Source organism: Pundamilia nyererei, unplaced genomic scaffold, assembly GCF_000239375.1.
Source record: "Pundamilia nyererei isolate P.nyererei 1_Seehausen unplaced genomic scaffold, PunNye1.0 scaffold00423, whole genome shotgun sequence".
NCBI lineage: Eukaryota > Metazoa > Chordata > Actinopteri > Cichliformes > Cichlidae > Pundamilia > Pundamilia nyererei.
Genome location: NW_005187824.1, coordinates 37,231 through 56,921, shown reverse-complemented (window position 1 = coordinate 56,921; position 19,691 = coordinate 37,231). Strand labels below are relative to the sequence as shown.

Genomic DNA, 19,691 nt, shown 5'->3' with positions numbered 1-19,691 from the left:
CTGCACACAGATACTGTCTCCAACACTCAACACCAAACAATCATTTGCCAGCTTTTCCTGGAATACGTTCTGTGTCTTCCTGTTCTTGACAGGTGCCAGGATCGGTCAGGATTCATCTCTTGTCATCTGTGTCGATCGTGCAGGCTAATGGCGTACATCTCCCATCTGTGATCTGAGAGTCAGCTGATCGACTCAAAATGAGAGTAAACTACATCAGGTTCGTGTTGGTGGATGGAGTCAAACATCAACACGCTGATGTAAACTAAGAGGTGTAGCTGAGTGTGTGAGCTGGCTCAGGCTGTGCAGAGCTCCACCTGGGGGGCGGGTCCGGGCCGTCAGAGCTCTCTGCTTCACCACAACCACGACTCTCAGGCTCGGCTTAGTTTTTAAAATAACTTTATAGCTTCACACTCCTAAAATACGGTGACAGGGAAACTACGACTTATTGTAGCACGTGTCTGTCATCTATTCTCGTTCTTGATTGGTCACTGATGACATCATCTCTTAGAGGTTCATTTGGGTGTCGTGTCTCTGACAGCAGGGAGACGAGACGATGAAGAGGAGGGTAAAACGTTAGTTCAGCTTAAAGGTTGAAATACTGCTTTCACTCCCCGAATGCTCCGGTCTAATGTTCATGTGTTTCTGTGATGAGGAGGCTGAAAATCAGACTGACGACCTGGAGAACCACGTCCGAAGCAAGAAGCTGCGTCTGTGTGGTCTCTGGGACGGCGCCGAGGATCAGCAGTTGCACCCTAACACCTCGAAAGCCAAACCAACACAGGTGTGCTTATCCGATTCCTGAACCTCCAAGATCGGGAGTTTGTTTTCCGCTCCACAAAACAACTTAACATCGAGCTTATTATATTCAGTTTGAGAACTGAATATAATAAATTCTCTTCTGATGCATCAGCAAAAAGCCTAATGTGGCAATCTTAGTATGACCAAGGAGGGAAAGCGAGAAAACTCTTGGAGAATGAAGGAAATGCAGAGTGAGAGGAAAGTATCAGTCGATCCATCTGAACTTCAGTTCCCGACACGAACAGAAGACACAAAGCAGGAATTAGACAGACGTCTAACGATTGATCACTCATCAGGGGTGCCCGTTATCTCCAATGCTGTTTATTCTGACTATGGTGATGACACTAGAGAGCGAAAATGTCAGAAGAAAGCTTCAGTGTGCCCATGCTGCTGCCAGCGAGTGTAGTTTGCCATTCATACGACTACAGGGAGCAAAACGCACTAGAGCGGCTGTTCTCCACCAGGAACTATGGTGAGTGGGTGCATGTGGAAGACACTTTTAAAGAGTTCACACAGATTTTAAATACACATCATTGGTCAATTAAACTCCAATATGAGAGTGGCCACTTAAAACTTCATGTCTTAGATACCACAGTGTTTTTGAAGTGATAGAGGCCATAACAGAAAGCTGAGCAGAGGGTATTTTTCTTGCACAGAACAAGTTACCATCTGCCTCACACGTCCTGCAGCATAATGAAGACAGATTTTACATTTTAAAGCAAAAATAAATCCCAGTTTGTGTGACATTTTAATGAGAGCAAAATCAGAGGGGAAGGTCAAAATGCCTTCAGAGAAACTGGTGTGTCACTCACTGCATAGATGCATCTAATCCACGTAGAGGAACGGTGTGGCCAACTGCAGGCAAGATGTGCCATTCAGAGTGGGGAGTGTGGGCTTGTGCCTGGTTTCTCTCCTATTCCCACCTGTGTTTTTCCCTCTGAAGAACTGGTAACCAGTGTGAAACGTCAGGGATGCTCGATCAGACCAGTGAGAGCAAACAAACCCAGCCCTCCCAGCTTATGGTTTAATCTTTATTGGGGGAGAAAACTTTTTAAGCCCTAATTTTGACAGGGAGTAGAGAGTCTCTGAAGCCTTTTCTGGATCCTCAGAGGGGATGAAGGAGGCAGAGGAGGAAGCAGAGATCGGTCTGTGTTTCATTGTAAGATAGAGACCTGGACCATTCTGGGAATGACAGCCGACTTTGGCCCATCGGTGGAAGAGAGACGGCAGGGAGAAGGACAGTGTTTCATCGATAACAGCTCCAACACCTACAGTGTATATAATATATACATCAAAGTATATTTGCTATACTTAATGTATATAACATCATGTTCTTCTGTCCCCTTCACAGTGCAGCAGCGTGTCAGGATAGATTTCACTGCGTGTTGTATTTGTATAACTGTGCATGTGACAAATAAAGAAACTTGACTCTAATCAGCACAAACGAGGCTCTGACACGTGGATTGTTTTTATAGTTTATTTAGAAGGATCAACCCCAAAGTGTGAAAACAAGACCATCAACAGGCAAGACAGAGCTGACAATGTTACTGATGTCTGTCTGTAAATAAAGGGTGAGTGGAAACTCAAACTGGGGTTGGGAAACTTGCTGTGATCACTAACAGCTGCACGAGTTCTGGAGTCACAAATAAAACAAAAAGTATAAAAAAGGTTTAGCAAGCTCAGCATTACAGAGATAAGGGATTAGGTGGGAACACTTTCAATGCAAACCCAGGATGAGAGCACGAGGTGAGGCAGAGGAGGAGCAGGGAAGTGATGAAGGAGGACCAAAAGGATTCTTCTGTATCTTTGGGTTTGCAGCAATAAGCAGGTGGATTTTTAATGTTTCTAACTGTTTGCACAGTTTCCGTGCTGTTATTCTTTAGCTTTGGGGCCGTTTTATAATAGTTTTGTCTGAGGTGTTTGAGCTTCTATTTGTTCATCCACAATATTGTTTAGCTGATTCTATACGAGCTCGTTCCAGTTCTTTCAGTCAGTCTGGTGCTTCTCTCCCGATCATTTTCCCTGTTCCTCATAAATCCCAAGGGTGGGGCCGGTGGGTCCATGTTAGAGTCTGGACACATTTCCACCCTGAAAAGAAGAAATGACATTCAGTTACCTTTGTGTGCAGCAGAAATGCCTCCTGGGTGCACTGGAGATAGAAAAGCACATTCCTCACTTATTTTAAAGCTAATGCATTCAACAGAACCTGATTTTTATTCCATCATATTAAGCCCATCTCTCAGCATAAACATTACTGTCATGGGTTACTTTGATAACTCCAAACTACAGGGGGTCAGAGGTCGTTAGGAGCTCCCTGGCTGTGAAGAGGCAGGAGGCGAGCTGTAGGAAACCCTTTGACGGCTGATGAGGAATTGTAAATGCTTTTTGTTGGAAGACGGCAGCTGAGCTGGATGACTGAGAACCGACATACTTCCAGGTGAATGTAACGCTACGGAGAAACTACAGCGAGAGTAAACCTGCTAACTTTGGTGTTTTTTCAAGTATCGGGTAATTTTATATGTGACTTTTTCTATCAGGTGAACAAACTGTGCATGCATATTCACGCTAAAGTTAAATGCAGAGAAAGCGCAGAGTCTCTGCTTTCAGAAACAATTGGATTAGTTTCAATTGAGCGAACGGTTCAAAAGTTACAGTGATTTGAAAACACGTTGCAAAAACCTGTTGGATTGTGAGTTTCAGGCATTAAAATGCAATTCTACATCCGGACACTAGAGGGCGCAGAGCGCGATGGTGGTACCGGGCAGTGTTTTGGGGCGCAGAAGAAGAATTTCGCAGAAAGAACTTCCTGTTGTGAAGCTAACCCCAGCGCAGCATGTGTGTCGTTTGTGTTCACGGTTTAAAGAAGATTATTGTGTTTTCGTCTACTTGTTACCCAGGCTGACAGCAGCTTCACTGCCTCAGGTTAGTAAACACGCATTACAATGAATGTGCACGGCGCACCTCACAGTACAGGCTGTTGTTCGGTCATTCGCACATCAGGATGCGGGTCATTGTGTGTACACTGTGGCTTTAGGCTGCAGGTTGATGGATGCTAATGCTAGCTGACTTGGCTAATGCAGAATACAGTGGAGCCCCGACTTACGAAAAGTTCAAGTTACGAAGGCACTGAACGGCAATAGAGATTGACAGACCACGTGACTTTCGCGCATTGCATGCCGTGAACTCGTGGCAAAACAATCCAAGTACCTGCATCAAATGCAAGCATTTGCAGCACCGCAAAACGTTAATTCTTCGGTTCCAATAAATTCTTGCTTTTTCTTTCCCCCCTAAAAAGGAATGTACAAAACGAAGGAGAATAATGCCGGTCCGTACAAAGACAGACTTGATGAAAAGTCAAAGAAAAGATACGAGGAAAAAATCAAAGGAGTGAAAGGGTCAGACCCTTACGAGCACACAGAGGGACAGAATACGTCAGCGTGCTGCCAACTTTCACCACGCTCAGATTTATAATCATACGGTTCTTGGAGTGAGTACATACACTCATGAAGTTTAGTAACTTCCGGTCACTGCAACAAGCCCAGGTACAGTTTACCGACGGATGGGTGCAGGACCTTGAAATGCACCGTGTAGAAAGTAAAGACCATCGTACGTATCATAAGTTTACCAGTCTCACAAATCGTCGTCATAAATACACATTCGTTAACCGTTTATTAACAGGACCTTTGAGCTCAACGGTAATTAATTAGCAGTGGAAATAATTTCTGGTAGCATTACAGAAATGTAGCAGTGACAATAATATTGTATGCTGTAATCGTACTGGGCAATTAGTGATACAAAACAACTGTTTTATCCTGTGAATAAAAGTATATCTTTTTGTCAATGTACCATAATAACAGAAGCGAAACACAATATTGTGTCAGGACAATTTACTATTTATGCACAATAAATAAATGAGCATAGCGCGACAATTTCTGTTCAGCGCCAGACTTGCTTGTAACCTATATCACTAATTATGTTATGAAAATGACGCATTAACTACTACAAACCTCTGACCTTTGTGGAAATGCTTGGAGCAGACTAACCTGTGAGCTGGAGTGTTCTGGGACGTTATATTTGGTCTTTGAATGGCTGCAATCCAGGCCACCCGTCGCCTCTTTGTTACTTCGGAAACACCGCTCGAACAATTTCTCTTCAACGACATAATCCGATAACAACCGATCTCTTTACCCGTCGGCTTCCCGTGGCTGTCATGCGACCGGCTATTGCAGTTAATAATACAACAGCTTCTTGACATTTTTGTGTTTCTTTTTATCGCTGTGTAACTGAGTTCAATTGAAAGCCTGCGTGCGCTAGTACCTCTTGCCACAAGTTCCCAGAATTCTTTGCAGTTTTACCCCTGAATGACCTCACATTTTCAATCTCTATACTTCTGCCCGTGTTACGGAAAAATGCCCGCGTAACAAAATCTGCTGGCTCTGATTGGCTGAGCCTTCAATGCCCACAATGCCTTCCGAATCATGTGACAACCCCTTGGCTTCCGTACTTGCGCTTCGCTGTTCCACTTGAACCACACAGCTAGCAAAATGAAGCGTAAAGTGCTGTCGATGAAAACAAAGAGAGAAATTATTGATAAATATGAGCGAGGTGTGAAACTTAGTGCTGTTGCACGCGAGTATGGCCGAAATCCTTCGACCATAGGAACAATTCTAAAACAAAAAGAAGTCATCAAAGCAGGTAAACCTTCAAAGGGCACCACCATCATGTCCAAAAGGAGGACCCCATACACGACAAGATGGAAAGGCTTCTCCTTGTTTGGATTAAAGACAAGGGAGAGACTGGCAATACCCCCACAGAGACTGTCATTTGCGAGAAGGCGTCCTCAATTTATAATGATTTAGTAAGTAAGTAAGTAAGGCAGCTTCCGATGACCAGCCAACGGCATCGACGTCCTCGCAGGAGGCACCCCTAACCTCCCCAGAGTTCAGGGCATCGCATGGGTGGTTTTATCGGTTCAAGAAGAGGACTGGCAACCACTCCGTTGTGCGTCACGGCGAGGCAGCAAGTTCCGATCACAAGGCTGCCGAAGACTTTGTTAAAAAATTTGAGGAACTTATAAATCAAGAAGGCTACATCCCCCAGCAGGTATTCAACTGTGACGAGACTGGCCTCTTCTGGAAAAAGATGCCGCGGCGTACGTACATCACCGCGGAGGAAATAAAGATGCCAGGCCACAAGCCCATGAAGGACCGTCTCACCCTCGCCCTGTGTGCTAATGCTAGTGGGACTGTAAGGTCAAGCCACTCCTAGTGTACCACTCAGAAAATCTGCGTGCCTTCAAGAAACACAAAAACTTTAAAGGAGAGGCTCGAGGTTATGTGGAGGTCCAACCCCAAGGCCTGGGTGACCCGACAGTTCTTTGTTGAATGGGTCAACTTGGTTTTTGGCCCTGCTGTCAAGAAGTTCCTCGAGGAGAACGATCTCCCCATGAAGTGCCTGCTGATCATCGATAATGCCCCCGCCCACCCCTCTGGCCTCGAGGACGATATCCTGGAGGAGTTCTCGTTCATCAAGGTTCTCTTCCTCCCTCCCAACACGAACCCTCTCCTCCAGCCCATGGACCAGCAAGTGACCTTTAATTTAAAGAGACCGTACACGAAACACATGTTCAAACGGTGTTCGGACATAACAGAGAGTACGCAGCTCAGCCTCAGGGAGTTTTGGAAATATCATTTCGACATCGTTGCATGCCTCAAGTTGATTTCTTTGGCATGGCGGGAGGTGAGTCGTCGAATGCTAAATTCTGCTTGGAGGAAGCTGTGGCCTGATGCTGTTGCCCCTCGAGATTTTGAAGGCTTTGAGGGGGAACCTCAACCTGAAGTCAAGTTTGAGGAGATCGTAAATCTCGGCACCGCCCTGGGACTGCAGGTTGACGAGGAGGATATAAACGACCTTGTGCATGAACATCGAGAGGAGCTGTCAACGGCAGAGCTGCAAGAGTTGGAGGCGATGCTGCACTCATCAGTACAGCAACAATTCAGCGAGGAGGAGGAGGAGGCCGTCACACCATCGGCCGATATCAAGGACAATCACCCTGAAAAGAACTTTACCGCTCATGCTATAGAGCATTTTGGTGCGTCTGCCCCTCCCACTTCAGATCCATTTTGAAAAGTAGACAGAGACAGACGTCGTTGGATAGATTTTTCACAAAGAGGCCAGCAACAAGTCAACCTTCAGGTGAAAGCGTGCCCTAGAGGGCGAAAAGCGATGGAAGTAGCAGTAGTGATTAGTTCAAAAACATAAAAATGCACAAAAATGTAAAAATAAATGATAAAATAGATTTTTTTTAAATTATCTAAGTTTAAAAAAGTTTTAGTTTTAATGTTTAGAACGTCATGTACATGCAGCATATGTATGTATGTATGTATGTATGTATGCATGCATACAGCTGACACATATACACTTATTCCTCTAACTTTGAGTTATTGGTAATGTTTTTACCCAAATGCGATACTTCTTAAAATACAAGCAGACATTACAAAGAAAGCTGAAGTGTTACTAATTGTGTAAAAATGTCTGAATTGTTCTTTGTTGCCTTTCTTTTTTTACTTGTAGTGTTTTAGATGTCAGGGCTGTTGGTGGATTAAAACTTTTTGTTAATAAAAATAATGTTCTCTCTGGTCTTTAATGTGCACTTCAGTGTCTGTTGCACTACCTCCTGATGTTTAAAGCCTGATTAATCTTTGAATTAAAAAATCAACAACTTTACACCTTAATGTTATGCCAGTTTCCCCTGTGGTGGTGCTGTATGTATGTATGCATGCATGCATACCTATGCTTTCTTCAGCCTCCACCACCTCCGCCACCAAGAACTTCGTCTCCAGCCAGCATCTTCTCACTCAAAAGGCGCGATGGCTGCTTCGATTTACAAAAAACCGTCGGGAACAGATTAATTTCGTAAGTCGGGGTTCCACTGCAGTGTGTTGCTGTGACATTTGTGAGGTTCCCTCAGACACACTCCGCCAGTCTTGTTGCTGTTAACAACAAAATATTTTTAAAAATCCACCATCTGTTCCACCGTCACCAGTTAATCTGGAACACCGGGTGATTTAACGCTACTCCGTGTTCATACTTGGAAGTATTAGCATGTTATTGACTTGGATACTATATTGTTTTAAGCCTTTGTGAATGTTTGTTCATTTTAAAGTGAAAACGCCATCTGCTTTTGGCACAAAACTATCGAATTTGCAGCTTCGGTTAAGTGGGATGGTTTGTCAGACATCACTGTAACATCATCCTACAGTAGGACTGTTTGTCAAACAGTGGTTACATGATGTCTGGAGACTTTCTGGTTCAGTTTTGTTTGTTTAGCAACCTTTGCTCATTTACGTAACTGCTGTTTTAGTCATGGCTTGTTTTCTTTGCGTTTGCTGGTTGTAGAAATGGTTTCTATGGAGCGTTTCTTTTAGCTGAACGAACTGCTGGTGTGCGTGCATGTTTTATACATGTGCTAAAGTTAAATGTCTTTGTGCAGAACATTGTGTGCTTTGGAGAAACAGCAGAGGATCAACAAAGGTTCAGTTTTAAAGTCGGTACTGCTCGGTGTCCAGTGTAGCGACATAGCTATCTTTGCATCATACTGAGACACGCTACTGGTGCTATAAAGTGATGTGCAGAGTTTGCCTCTCTCTTTGTATTTGCAGTCCAAACAACATGGATAGAAACACTGTGTACTGCCTGCTGTGCAACAAGCCCCAGCTGTCCATTTGGAATCACCTGAGCAGAGTGTGCCTGAAAGACGGCACAGCACAGGAGAGGGAGCAAGAAGCTTCCAGAGCTAAAGCCTCCCAGAAGCTGTTTTCCAGGGAAGGTCGACTCTGGAGCGTCTCGGAGCTGCAGGAGTTTTGCAAGGACGCAACATCTTGCACCAAACTCTGCAGTCGTCTTCAGAGTCGTGGCTTTATCATCACAGACACTCCCCAAACCTTCCCAACACAGAGGTCTGATGAGCTTGTTGCCACTCTGGCTCATACATACTGCAGGACACATACGCACTTTCAACACTGTCTTACTGTCACCTTTGCAACAGCTTTGATAAGAAGGAAATCCTCGCCCTGGCCAAAAAGGACATCGAGTATTTCCACCAAAAGCTTGTAGGCGGTGATTGCATCCCCAACGTTGCCATGACAACGTTCAGGCAGTACTGCGAGGCCATCCTGATGTTACAGCACGGACTGACAGCAGGTGCTGTTCAGGAACTTTCTGTAAGCGCCGCCAACAAAAACAGTAAATTATAAGTGATAGTTGATGGAAGTGTGCATCACCCTGAGCTCCAACACTTTGTCCCACACCCACAGGTGCAGGACTGGATGGAGCGAAGGGCAAGCTTGAGGATGACCATCCAGGAAGAAGAAGTAAGTCCTTTGTTCTCAGCAGCGACTCTCTTCCTGCTCTGTGTGGACCCTGGGAGGTGATTTATAGTTGTCATTGATGGCTCTTGTCTCTGCAGCTGTTGGAGTGCTACTTTAAGAACATCCGCCCAGTGTACTTACAAAACCAAAGAGCTGGCAGTGACGACGGGGGCAGGTTCTTCCTGGGAGAAGGTGGGGTCCCTCTGACCAACCCAACAGGAGATGTACAGCGCCTGAGGGCCAGGTGAGTGCTGCACACCACTGGATCCATACTGGCAAAACTTTGCCAGTGTGGTCATAGCACTCAAACACATGTGTTGCTGCGTTTGTTGGTGGATGTAGAACTGCTTCACCTTTCTAATTTGGTTAGATACCTGCGCAGCGACACTGAGGATCCTGCGGCTGGGTCAGCATCACACTCAGCAGGAGGAGTAGAAACCTCGGGACAGGCCAGGTATGCTTTTCGTTTTTATGTTACCCACTAGCACAAGAAAACCTGCGTTACAAGTTTCCACATCCAAACTATTGGTGGGTTTCTCTCTCATTCTGTGTAGGCCCATTTCCACAAAGCGCCTACCACTCAGGGAATGGGATGCCTTCCAGCGGACCTTCCCAGTAACCCTAAATGGAGAGCCACCTTCAAAACGCCGGTGTGTACAGGCTGGTTTTCCACACTACCGAGCCCACTACAAAAGGTGGAGGGAGCTTCAGCTTAAGCAGAGAGTTCAGCACATCCTCGGTAAGCCCGTCATGCTAATGGATGCTCTGCCTCCATTATTTACAGCTCTAATATATACACATAGCTCAGCAATACTTCACATCACAGAGGTTCAAATATATATGATTGACTCAGATGGTTGATTTGCAGTATTCCTCACGCCTCGCTCTGGGACAGGGTGTGCCAGAAGAGGCAACGCCCCTCAGCGTGCAAGAGTACAGACGGCATTAGATAAGGAGACCTGGAGCACCAACAAGCCCACTGTTGATGCCGTCCTACGGGCCTGGGTTGCTCCACAGCCCAGGATCCAGGACAGCCCGTCCCTCATGTCCTCGATTTCAGAGCAGAAATGGAAGGGCCTGGCTTTGAAGGACTTCGGGGAGGAAAAGGGCAAAGGTAAATGCACCTATCGTTTGGACCACACCCTCGTTTGACAGCAAGTCAACATTTCTAAAGAGCTTATGATGACTTCCTGTTTGCTCACAGGTGTCATCGCCCTGATGCCCTTCAACAAAGGAGACGTCGTCTGCGACTACCACGGGACGTGCATCACCAAAGCTGCAGGGAATCAGAGGCGGCAGTCAGGGTCTCTCTTCTTCTACAGGGACGAGTGCCACAGGGCTGATGCCACTGCGTCCCCCTGTGCCTGCCACCTGCACAAGGACTCCTATGGAAGGCACATGAACCATTGCCAAAGGAATCCAAACGTGAAGCCACAAAGGTTCACCATGAACTTCCCTGCTGGTCCTCGGGAGAGTGTGCTGTTCATCGCCCTGAGGGACATCGTGGTTGGAGAGGAGCTCCTGTGGGACTATGGAGTCTAGAGATGGCACCGTGTTTTATGTCCCATATCCTACATTTGGATTTCTGCCCACACCGACATGACTCCAATAGTGTATTTTATAATCAATAAAACTGTGTGTTTTTTTTAATATATTGCTGCGTTTTGTATAAGTTCAAACTCAAACTAAAGCTGTTCTGTTATATATCTTTCTCAGAGGTGAAATGCCGGTTGACTCGGTCCATCACTGATGGAGTCTCCCATAAATCCTTTGGCTGGACATTTGACTTGTCTTTATTTTTCCTTTGTTTGATGCTTTGCTTGGCTTTTGTTGTCTCTGACCTTTTCTGATTAAAAGAAAATTGAGCTCACAGGACACCATGTTGCCTCAGCTGATGCAGTCCTCTTTGCAATAATGTTTATTTCCAAAGGAATTTCTAGAAATTGAGAACAGTAAAATTCACAGAATGAATTAGAAGATAACTCTTATGTATTTAAACTAAAATCCTCTGTGGGGGGTAGTATATAAACTCTTAACACCTAGTTAGCATGAATAAGTGTTGAATGATCAACTCCAGACAGATTTGGTATTCAACACTAAGTCAGAGTTAACGTTCCAACTCTCCAATAAGAGTTAAATTAACTTATAAAGACACTTTAAAAGAGCTGAAATCAAATCTGACAGTCTTCATTTGGACATGTTGGATTTGCTGTGTGGTAAGGCACCTGGGCCAGATGGCTTTCTGACTTTACAAAACCTTCCCAGAAGAAAGAATAATTCCACTTTTTAACATGTATGTAGACGCATATCAAACTGAGGCTCTCCACCCACTGTGAGACAGGCAGTGAGTACTGAGAAACCTGCTAAACCTGCAGAACACTCATCATTTACAGTCTGACGGGGGTTGACACTAAAATACTTTAAATGTTTAGCATGAAGATCAGAGCCTTGGATCCCACATTTGATTCGCTTTGTACCAAAGCATCAAGGGTTTCACAATATAAGAAGGGTTCTCATATAATTCATGAGAGATGTGATGCTAACGATGCAGCTTTATTATCACTGGACGCTCGTCAGGCCTCGGACAGAATAGATTCATTTAACGTTCTCCCAAGATATGGATTTGGAAATCATTTTCTCAGATGGGTTCAACTTTTGTAACAAACAATAGTTTCTAAACCCGTCACATTGGAGCGTTCCACTCATCAGGGGTGCCCGTTATCTCCAATGCTATTTATTCTGACTATGGAACCTCTGGTGATGACACTTAGAATGAGAGCTGTACTATTTGGTTTCCAGTTAGGACATCGAGAGCAGAGATTGGCCCTAGGCCCTAGACTAGGCTGTCTGTTAGCAAAGTTGCAAAATTAATGCTACAAATGGAGCTATTTAGACGATTTTCTGGCTATAAATGATTCAAAATCCTCCTCCGTCCTATTCCTGAACAAGGATGAAAGGTTATGCAAAGTTTTTATATTGAGTCACTTCCTCTGCCTCCTCCAAAAGAATCCTTTCAGAAGTTAAACGATATCTTTAATTGGTTAATTTGGACTAACAAAGGTCCTAGATGAAGACTTGGCTTGTTGTGCCTGCCATATGAAAGAGGGGGTTACAATTCTCTGATCTTAAACTGTATCACTGGTCTGCACAGGTGCGCTCAGCCACGCTCTATTTTTCCACTGAGACACCTGCAGCCTGAATAAAACGTGAACAAAAAACAGTGACAAACCTTCAGTTTGATCTGCATCTATGCTCTGCAAGCTGAATATATATTATTTTATTTTATTTTAAAGTTTCCACTTGACAGAAATGTGTTTTTGTTTAAGATTCCCGAGGTTCGCACGGTGTCATCCTCCTGAAAAGGAAACACCTTGTGGCGTCAGGTGAGCTGCATAAGGTGCTGTCAGTCACATGACCCTGAGCCTCAGCAGGAAGTCTGACCCCTTCATAATAAAAGCATGTTCTTCACCTGCACTAATCAGGCTGAGAACACGCTGGGCTGGAGTCACGTGATCGACTTGTAGTTCAAACACAGCTGTTTCCTTTCCTGAGTTCTTATCACATCTCCTAAACACATTTCCTCCACCTCAGAACGTTTCTATCAAGGAAAAGTGCTTAGGAAAGGAGGTAGGAGACCACTGAGTGTGTGTGGACGTAAAGGGCTTTTATTGTGAAATGCAGTTTAAAGTTGTTCCGCACATGCGCGGTAGAGATCCTGCGTGAGCAGAGACTAGTCAGTTTAATAAGTTTGATGCTTTGTTTAAAATACAGAACAAAAGTAAACAAAGTAGGGCGGTAGGGCATCATGGCGGCTTTATGAACGGTAAGAGGCGGGAACACGGCGGCGACGGTCAGAGGGAGGACATCAACAGGAGGAGGACCGGAAGCTGTTTGAAAGCCGTGAGCGGGAGTTTGTCAGCAGGGGGAGAAACCGGCACCCGGAGCGAAGACATGGACCCCCTGCAGGAGCTCCTGGACCGGGTCAAGCCCAGCACCGAGGCGGTGAGTCCCAGACTGACCCTGTTTGCCCGAACTGAGCGATAAATAACAGTCTACGTACACGCACAGCCCTGCGTACGTAGACTGTCTGCGTCATGACGTAAGGCAGAGCAGCAGCCAATCGCTGTTTCGAGCTAATTCTATAGCAGAAATCCACACAGAAAAGAGAATATAAGGATGTGAGCCTGTTCTACATTTATTATTGTGACCTCCGACCTGCTGCTTTGTTTCTTTAGGAGTCCCTGTGGTTAAAGAACATCTTCACCTCCATCTCTGAACACCTGAGTCCTGTGGTGTGTAGCTCCGCCCCCTCGCAGACAGGTGAGTTCCTGTTTGTTTGAAACAGCTGGCTGATAAATCAGCTGTACTTTAAATCCTTAATGACGATGTTCACTTATGAAACCAAATACTATTTAAACCATTATTTAAACAGTGAAAGCAGGGCTCACCTGCCCTCACAGGTGTCATCAGAGCAGTCCAGTGTGTAGATGTGAGTGTGGTTCAAAGGTCAGAGCCATGAAGGTGACCGACTGTCAGTGAGGAACAGGGAGGACTAAGAGTCTGAGGATGAAGAGCAGCTGCTTCCTCAGGTGGTCCCACCTGTTGACACACCAGCTCTGGTGTCCACTTCAGGTGTTCTTAGTGGGCGGGGCTTCAGTTGTTTATGGTTGTGTTTACCCTTTAAACGTTGTTTTCCCAGGTAACCACGGTGACCTCAGCCTCTTCGATCTGAGCATGTGTGCGGTGCAGGCGATCCAGCAGCAGATGTGTGTGGCCCACAGCTTACCTGTCAGCTACAGGTAACGCCCGCTGACATCATCGCTGTAGCAGGTCACGTGACCTGGCCTTACCGCTGTCCTCCCGTCTGTCCGCAGACTGCTGTCCGTCTCCCAGCTCGTCTCCCAGCAGCACCTGGCCTGCGTCAGCAACCTGTCCTGGAGCACCAATCAGCAGAGAGCCTGGGCCAGGGAGGCGGAGCTCGCCGTGCCGGGTCAGAGGGCGCTGCCGAGGGTCAACCTGCTGCTGATTGGCTGTCTGAGAGAAGGCCCTGACGGAGAGTACAGGCTGACGGACGCCAGCGGCAGCGTCATGTGTGTGGTGAGTCAGAGGGGGAGGAGCCTAACCTTAACCCATCGTCCATCAGCTGGTTAGTTCTCAGGAGCTTCTTCACAGCAGCGTCACTAAACGGGATCTGGTCAGAACTGATGGTAACGAGGTGACAACAAACTGCAGGCGTTCATGTGCAACGTGAATGAAATCGAATTCCTCTTTAATTCAGCTCATTCTCTGTGCAGGGACACAAGTGCTGATAGAGTCTGGTCATCACACGCTTCTCTGGTGATGTTTACATCAGCATGAAACAAGCTCAACAGCTGACTTTCATTTCTGTAACTCAGAAACATCAGGACTTGTTAAATGTGAGCTGTGTTTATATGGATTCACTTAGCTGATCGATAAGTAAGGATGTAAAGACAGAGTCTGTCAGCAAGTGAGTAACTCTGCTGGCACAGACGTGATGACGGCAGAGCTTTATAAAGATGTGGAGCCTCCTCCTCACATAAAGTATACAGATAGCATCACCTGCAGTAACCTGACAGATTACAGTCAGACTCAGCAGCAGACTCAGCGTGGTCCTGGCATCACCGCACGGATTAATGACTCACAGTACTTGAAATGTGCAATTCCCTTGTGTTCTTATTGCTATTTATTCTATTCTTCCCTTTTCTATACTCTGTATTTGTATATGTGTATATGTGGTATATTTCTGCTCACCTTCTGTAACTTCTGTCGGTGCTGGGCTGCTGGAAACCGAATTTCCCGGAGGAACGCAGCCGAGGGATCAATAAAGTTTCATCTGATCTGATCTAATCTGATCTGATCTACTGCAGCTATAAAACAAACGGCATCACTGCAGATCAGAGCTGATGAAGCTGTCATCATCAGTACAGGCTTCCAGCATCCACCCAGGACACACTCCGCCACTCTCTCACCCGCGTCTCTCTCTCTCTCTCTCATCCAGTGCCTGTCTCTCTCGCCCCTGTGGCTCGATCGTCCCGTTTTCCTCCCTCACTGGAACTACATCCCCCACAATGCATCGGGCCAGGAAGAGGCCGCAGGCTTCTTGGAGCTGATTGGCTCCCCTGTCCTATTGTGTCCTGGTGCTGAGCAGGGATTGGCTGCTGCTCCTGGAAGGGTGGAGCTAAGCGGAGCGGTGGGAGTCGGAGAGGCCGGCAGGCTGCTGAGGCACAGGTGGGTCACATGACCTCTGAACTGCAGTGGAGTTTCTGAGCAGTGTGTGTGACAGATGTGTGTGTGTGTGTGCTCCAGGGTCAAAGGTCAGCGGCTGAGCGTGTTCGGAGAGGTGGGCTCAGTCTGCCCTCTGCTGGCCGTGGCAGGAACGACCTTCTTTTGCTTCACGCTGACGGATGAGTCGCGCTCGCTGCCCGTGCTCGTACAGGTACCAGCTCTCTGAGGATGATGATGGTGAGGAGGGACGATGAAGCTCAGTGTGTGTGTGTGTGTGTGTGCAGGACAGCAGCCGGCTCAGCTGGATCCAGCGTGTGTGTGTCGGGCAGGGCGTGTGTGTGACAGCTCTACGTGTGTGTGCGCTGCGAGGCTGGAGAGGAAACAACATCCTGTGTGTGACGAAGCACTCCGAGCTGCACGCCGACTACACGCACACACAGGAACACACACAGGAACACACACACTCTGAGTCCCTGCTGTCACAGCCTGCTGAGGACGACTGTGAGGAGGCGGAGCATGAGGAGGTGGAGCTGGACCAATCAGCTGTGAGGATAAAGCACTCCAAAGTCATCAGCTACCAGGTGAGTGTGCTGTGAGCTCTGATTGGCTACTACATGTTTGTACCTGTGTGCTGATTACTAAGCCTCCTCTGCTGCGATAGGGCACGGTGACTGAGGTTGTGAGTGAGGGGGCGGGGCTCTACGTGCTGGATGGGAAGGTGGGTCTGTGCGTGGCCTATCAGCCGCCGGCGAAGAGGAAGCTGAGGGCGGGAGACAGAGTGGAGGTGAGTCACATGATGTGACATCATCATGCCCGTTTGTGTTCGTGGCAGCCACGACTAATAAAGTTTGATGGTTCCTCCTCCTGCAGTTGCATCACGCCCACTTCCTGTACCGGCCCTGCCCGGACTTCCCTCCCAGCATGCTTTGCACCTGCCTGCGCTCCAGCCTGAGGGTGACGGCCTTCAGCAGGGCGGGAGGCTCGCCACCTGACAACCGCTGCCCGGGAGATGGGGCGTTACCACGGTTACTGCTGCAGAGAAACACAGATGTGTCCGATTACCTGTGGACCTGTCACCTAAGCTCGCAGCTGGCACACAGGTGAGGCTCCACCCACCACCACCTGTCCACAGTCAGGGACAGCAGAGCCTAACCTTTGTCCTCCGCTGGCTCTGGCTTGTTTCCTGGTCCCGGTCTTGGTCCTCAGTCTGGTCCAAGGTGTGTGGAGGCAGCAGTGTGTGTGCTTGCTGTCCTGGAGGCTGATGGAGACTCTGAGCAGAGCTGGAGGACGAGGACGCAGAGACATCTACGCTGAGATGCTGGACGAGCCTCACACCTGTCCTGTGACGCAGGTAGGTCCCACTCTCACCTGTCTTCCTTACAGGTGAGTGTGGAGCATGCTCAGTGTGCTCTGTGTCCCTGCAGTACAGCGTGTCCTCGGCGGTCCGGCAGTACCTCGGTGTGTCGGAGCTCCTGGAGTCCCTGCAGACTGGCTGCTGGTCTTCGGCCCCTCTGAGCTCTCTGCTGCCCCCTGATGGCTCCAACCTGACCTCCTCCCAGATCAACGGGTTCCTGTCCTGGTCTTGCAGGACTCTGTCCTCCGAGCCTCAGGGTGGAGACGCTGTGAGGTAAGGTGACAGCAGCTCCCACATGAAGTCATGTGATTACGTACCAATGATTTTTGCCGGTTTGTGTGTCAGGCAGCGCCCCCTGCTGCTGGTCGGCGTGCTGGAGCTGCCGTCACAGACGTCCGAGTTCAAACACTCGATGCAGCTCAGAGACGCCGCGGGAGCTGCAGCCTGCGTGCTGACGGAGAGCAGCGAGGAGGAGGAGGGAGCGCAGAGGGCGGTCTTTAACAGCGCCTGGATCGGTACAATGCACGCACACAGACACACACAGTGACACACAGCTTTATTCTTTAATGTGTGTGTGTGTGTGTGTGTGTGTGTGTGCGCTGCAGGTTGTCTGGTGGGTGTGGTGCAGTTCACCATGGTGACAGAGAGATTCCTCCAATCAGATTTCCCCTCCTACCAACACCTGGACCAGGACAGGTTCATCACACACAAACACTGCAGGTACACACACACACACAACCTGCAGCATGCTGACTGCTCATTGGTCCATTCTCTGTGATGTAAGAGGGCGTCTGATTGGTTCAGGATGTGAGCTTCCTTCCTGGTTGTAAACATTACAAGTTAAATAAAGCTGGGTTCAATTCACAGGGTTTACCTGCAGTTCTCTCTGGACCACCTGCACATCCTGAGTCCATCTGTTGCCATGGAGACACACTTGAGACACAAGGGGGAGGAGCCAGGAGGGGATGTCACTGCCAGGAAGCAGACAGTGGAAGAAGAAGAAGAGACTGCTGGGAGTAAGAGGAGGAGAAGAGAAGAAGAAGAAGCCGACTCCGGCAACCCCTGGCCCTGTGTCTCCATGGTGATCAGGGTGGAGCAGAAGGAGGGTGTGTCCTGGAGGAATACAGGGGCGGAGGCAGAGGATCAGGAGGCAGGGCTGAGACTGTGCTTCTCAGTGAAAGCTGCTGTGATTGGTCCAGTGGTCAGCTGGAGGCGGGACCCGAAGAATGAGCCAATGACAGAGAAAGAAAGTGAACAAAAGCAGGAGAGAAAGGTGAGAGACGCACCTGTGTGTGTTTACCTGAGCTCACCTGGATACACAGTTACGTGTGTGTGTGTGTGTGTGTGTGTGTGTGTGTGTGTGTGTGTGTGTGTGTGTGTGTGTGTGTGCGTGCAGGTGGTGCTGGTGTTCTCAGGTGTGTGTACGCGGTGGTTTCCTGTCCTCCAGCCTGGATGTTTCTACAGACTCATCGCCGCTAACACTCAGGTATTAACCCAGCTTTGATGATGTCACTAAGGGGCGTGGCCAGAGGTTGGCCTCATCGGTCTCTGCTCTCTGATATTAGACACATGAACACGTTTTTCAGCTTTAACTGTAGTTGTTCACACACTGAGGTTAATTATGGAGTTCCACAGGGTTCAGTGCTTGGACCAGTTCTGTTTACATTATACATGCTTCCCTTAGGCAGCATCATCAAAACACAGCTTACATTTTTACTGCTATGCAGATGACTCCCACCATTCCTATTTGTGGGGAGTTGATCTGACCTGAATCCTTGCAGCTGATTGGTCCATGTGTCTGTCAATCAGGATCCCAGTGTTTTGATTGGCTGTGGAGTTTCTGAGCGCAGTGGGGTGGATCTCCACGCTGAGTCAACCCTACAAGTCAGACGTGGTTGGAGATTCCACACTCTGACACGCCCACTGCTGCTGCCCACCTGCAGACAGGTAACACTCTGTTTGCTCCCCGTCTTCCTCCAGGACCCTTAAACTTTTTTTTTAGAGATTGACAGACCATGTGACTTTCATGCAGTGCATTGTGGGTACAAGTGGCAACAAAATCAAAACTGCATTAAGCGCTAGTATTTCCAGCACCGGTAATCATCAATTCTGTGGTTTTAATCCCTACTTGCATTTTATTTGCCCAAAAACAGTTCTGTACAAAACGACAGAGAACACGGCAGCTCCGTACAAAGACAGACGTGACGAAAAGGCAAAAAAAAAAGTATGAGGAAAAACTCAAAGGAGTGAAAGTGTCAGACCCACACGAGCACACAGAGTGGAGTAAGGACGTTAGCGTGCTGCCCAACTTTCATCACACACATATTTATTATTATATGGTCCTAAGTGTGAGTGCACACACTCACAACATGTTTAGTAACTTCAGATCCTGCAACAAACCCAGGTCCAGTTTACTTTGGTGATTTGGACTATTCCATCTCACAGCTGTAGCTCAGGTGGCAGAGCAGGTCAGCCAGTAATCAGAAGGTCGGTGGTTCGATCCCAGGCTGCCTCCTGCCTGCCTAAATATCCTTGGGCAAGATACTAACCCCACGTTTGCCTACTGGTGGTGGTCAGAGGGCCCCGTGCTGCCAGTGTCCGGCAGCCTCGCCTCTGTCAGTGCGCCCCAGGGTGACTGTGGCTACAATGTAGCATCATGAATGGGTGAATGTACAGTAGTGTAAAGCACTTTGGGGTCCTTAGGGACTAAGTAAACTATACAAATGCAGCCCATTTACCGTTTATTTAGCTGTTGTTAAATATTTTATCTCCTGTACAGGCCAACGCATCTATTTGTTGTTTCAGGTTGAAGTGTTACACAATAATAATAATGGATTGGATTGATATAGCGCTTTTCAAGGCACCCAAAGCGCTTTACAATGCCACTATTCATTCACTCTCACTCTCACACACTGGTGGAGGCA

The 19,691-nt window shown here is 47.6% G+C and overlaps 2 protein-coding genes across 2 annotated transcripts in view; both read left to right on the top strand.

Annotated features, from left to right (window-relative positions):
• The first annotated feature begins 3,574 nt into the window (after positions 1-3,574).
• On the top strand, positions 3,575-11,037 carry LOC102205694 (uncharacterized). Its single transcript, XM_005753352.2, has 9 exons — positions 3,575-3,720; positions 8,460-8,756; positions 8,846-9,020; positions 9,114-9,170; positions 9,266-9,411; positions 9,538-9,621; positions 9,722-9,906; positions 10,036-10,281; positions 10,372-11,037. The coding sequence occupies exons 2-9, from the start codon at positions 8,470-8,472 to the stop codon at positions 10,707-10,709; spliced, it is 1,518 nt and encodes a 505-aa protein (XP_005753409.2). The 5' UTR covers positions 3,575-3,720; positions 8,460-8,469; the 3' UTR covers positions 10,710-11,037.
• A 1,764-nt stretch (positions 11,038-12,801) lies between these two features.
• Positions 12,802-19,691, top strand: part of ctc1 (CTS telomere maintenance complex component 1) — a 36,591-nt gene continuing 29,701 nt past the window's right edge. Inside the window, exons 1-16 of the mRNA XM_013916004.1 lie at positions 12,802-13,169; positions 13,403-13,487; positions 13,867-13,966; positions 14,042-14,264; positions 15,187-15,416; positions 15,495-15,624; positions 15,698-15,994; positions 16,075-16,197; positions 16,284-16,513; positions 16,620-16,764; positions 16,838-17,040; positions 17,113-17,282; positions 17,373-17,487; positions 17,635-18,040; positions 18,164-18,253; positions 18,577-18,714. Of these exons, the coding sequence (XP_013771458.1) occupies positions 12,984-13,169; positions 13,403-13,487; positions 13,867-13,966; positions 14,042-14,264; positions 15,187-15,416; positions 15,495-15,624; positions 15,698-15,994; positions 16,075-16,197; positions 16,284-16,513; positions 16,620-16,764; positions 16,838-17,040; positions 17,113-17,282; positions 17,373-17,487; positions 17,635-18,040; positions 18,164-18,253; positions 18,577-18,714 (2,871 nt within the window). The 5' untranslated portion in view covers positions 12,802-12,983. The remainder of the gene's footprint in view (positions 13,170-13,402; positions 13,488-13,866; positions 13,967-14,041; positions 14,265-15,186; positions 15,417-15,494; positions 15,625-15,697; positions 15,995-16,074; positions 16,198-16,283; positions 16,514-16,619; positions 16,765-16,837; positions 17,041-17,112; positions 17,283-17,372; positions 17,488-17,634; positions 18,041-18,163; positions 18,254-18,576; positions 18,715-19,691) is intronic.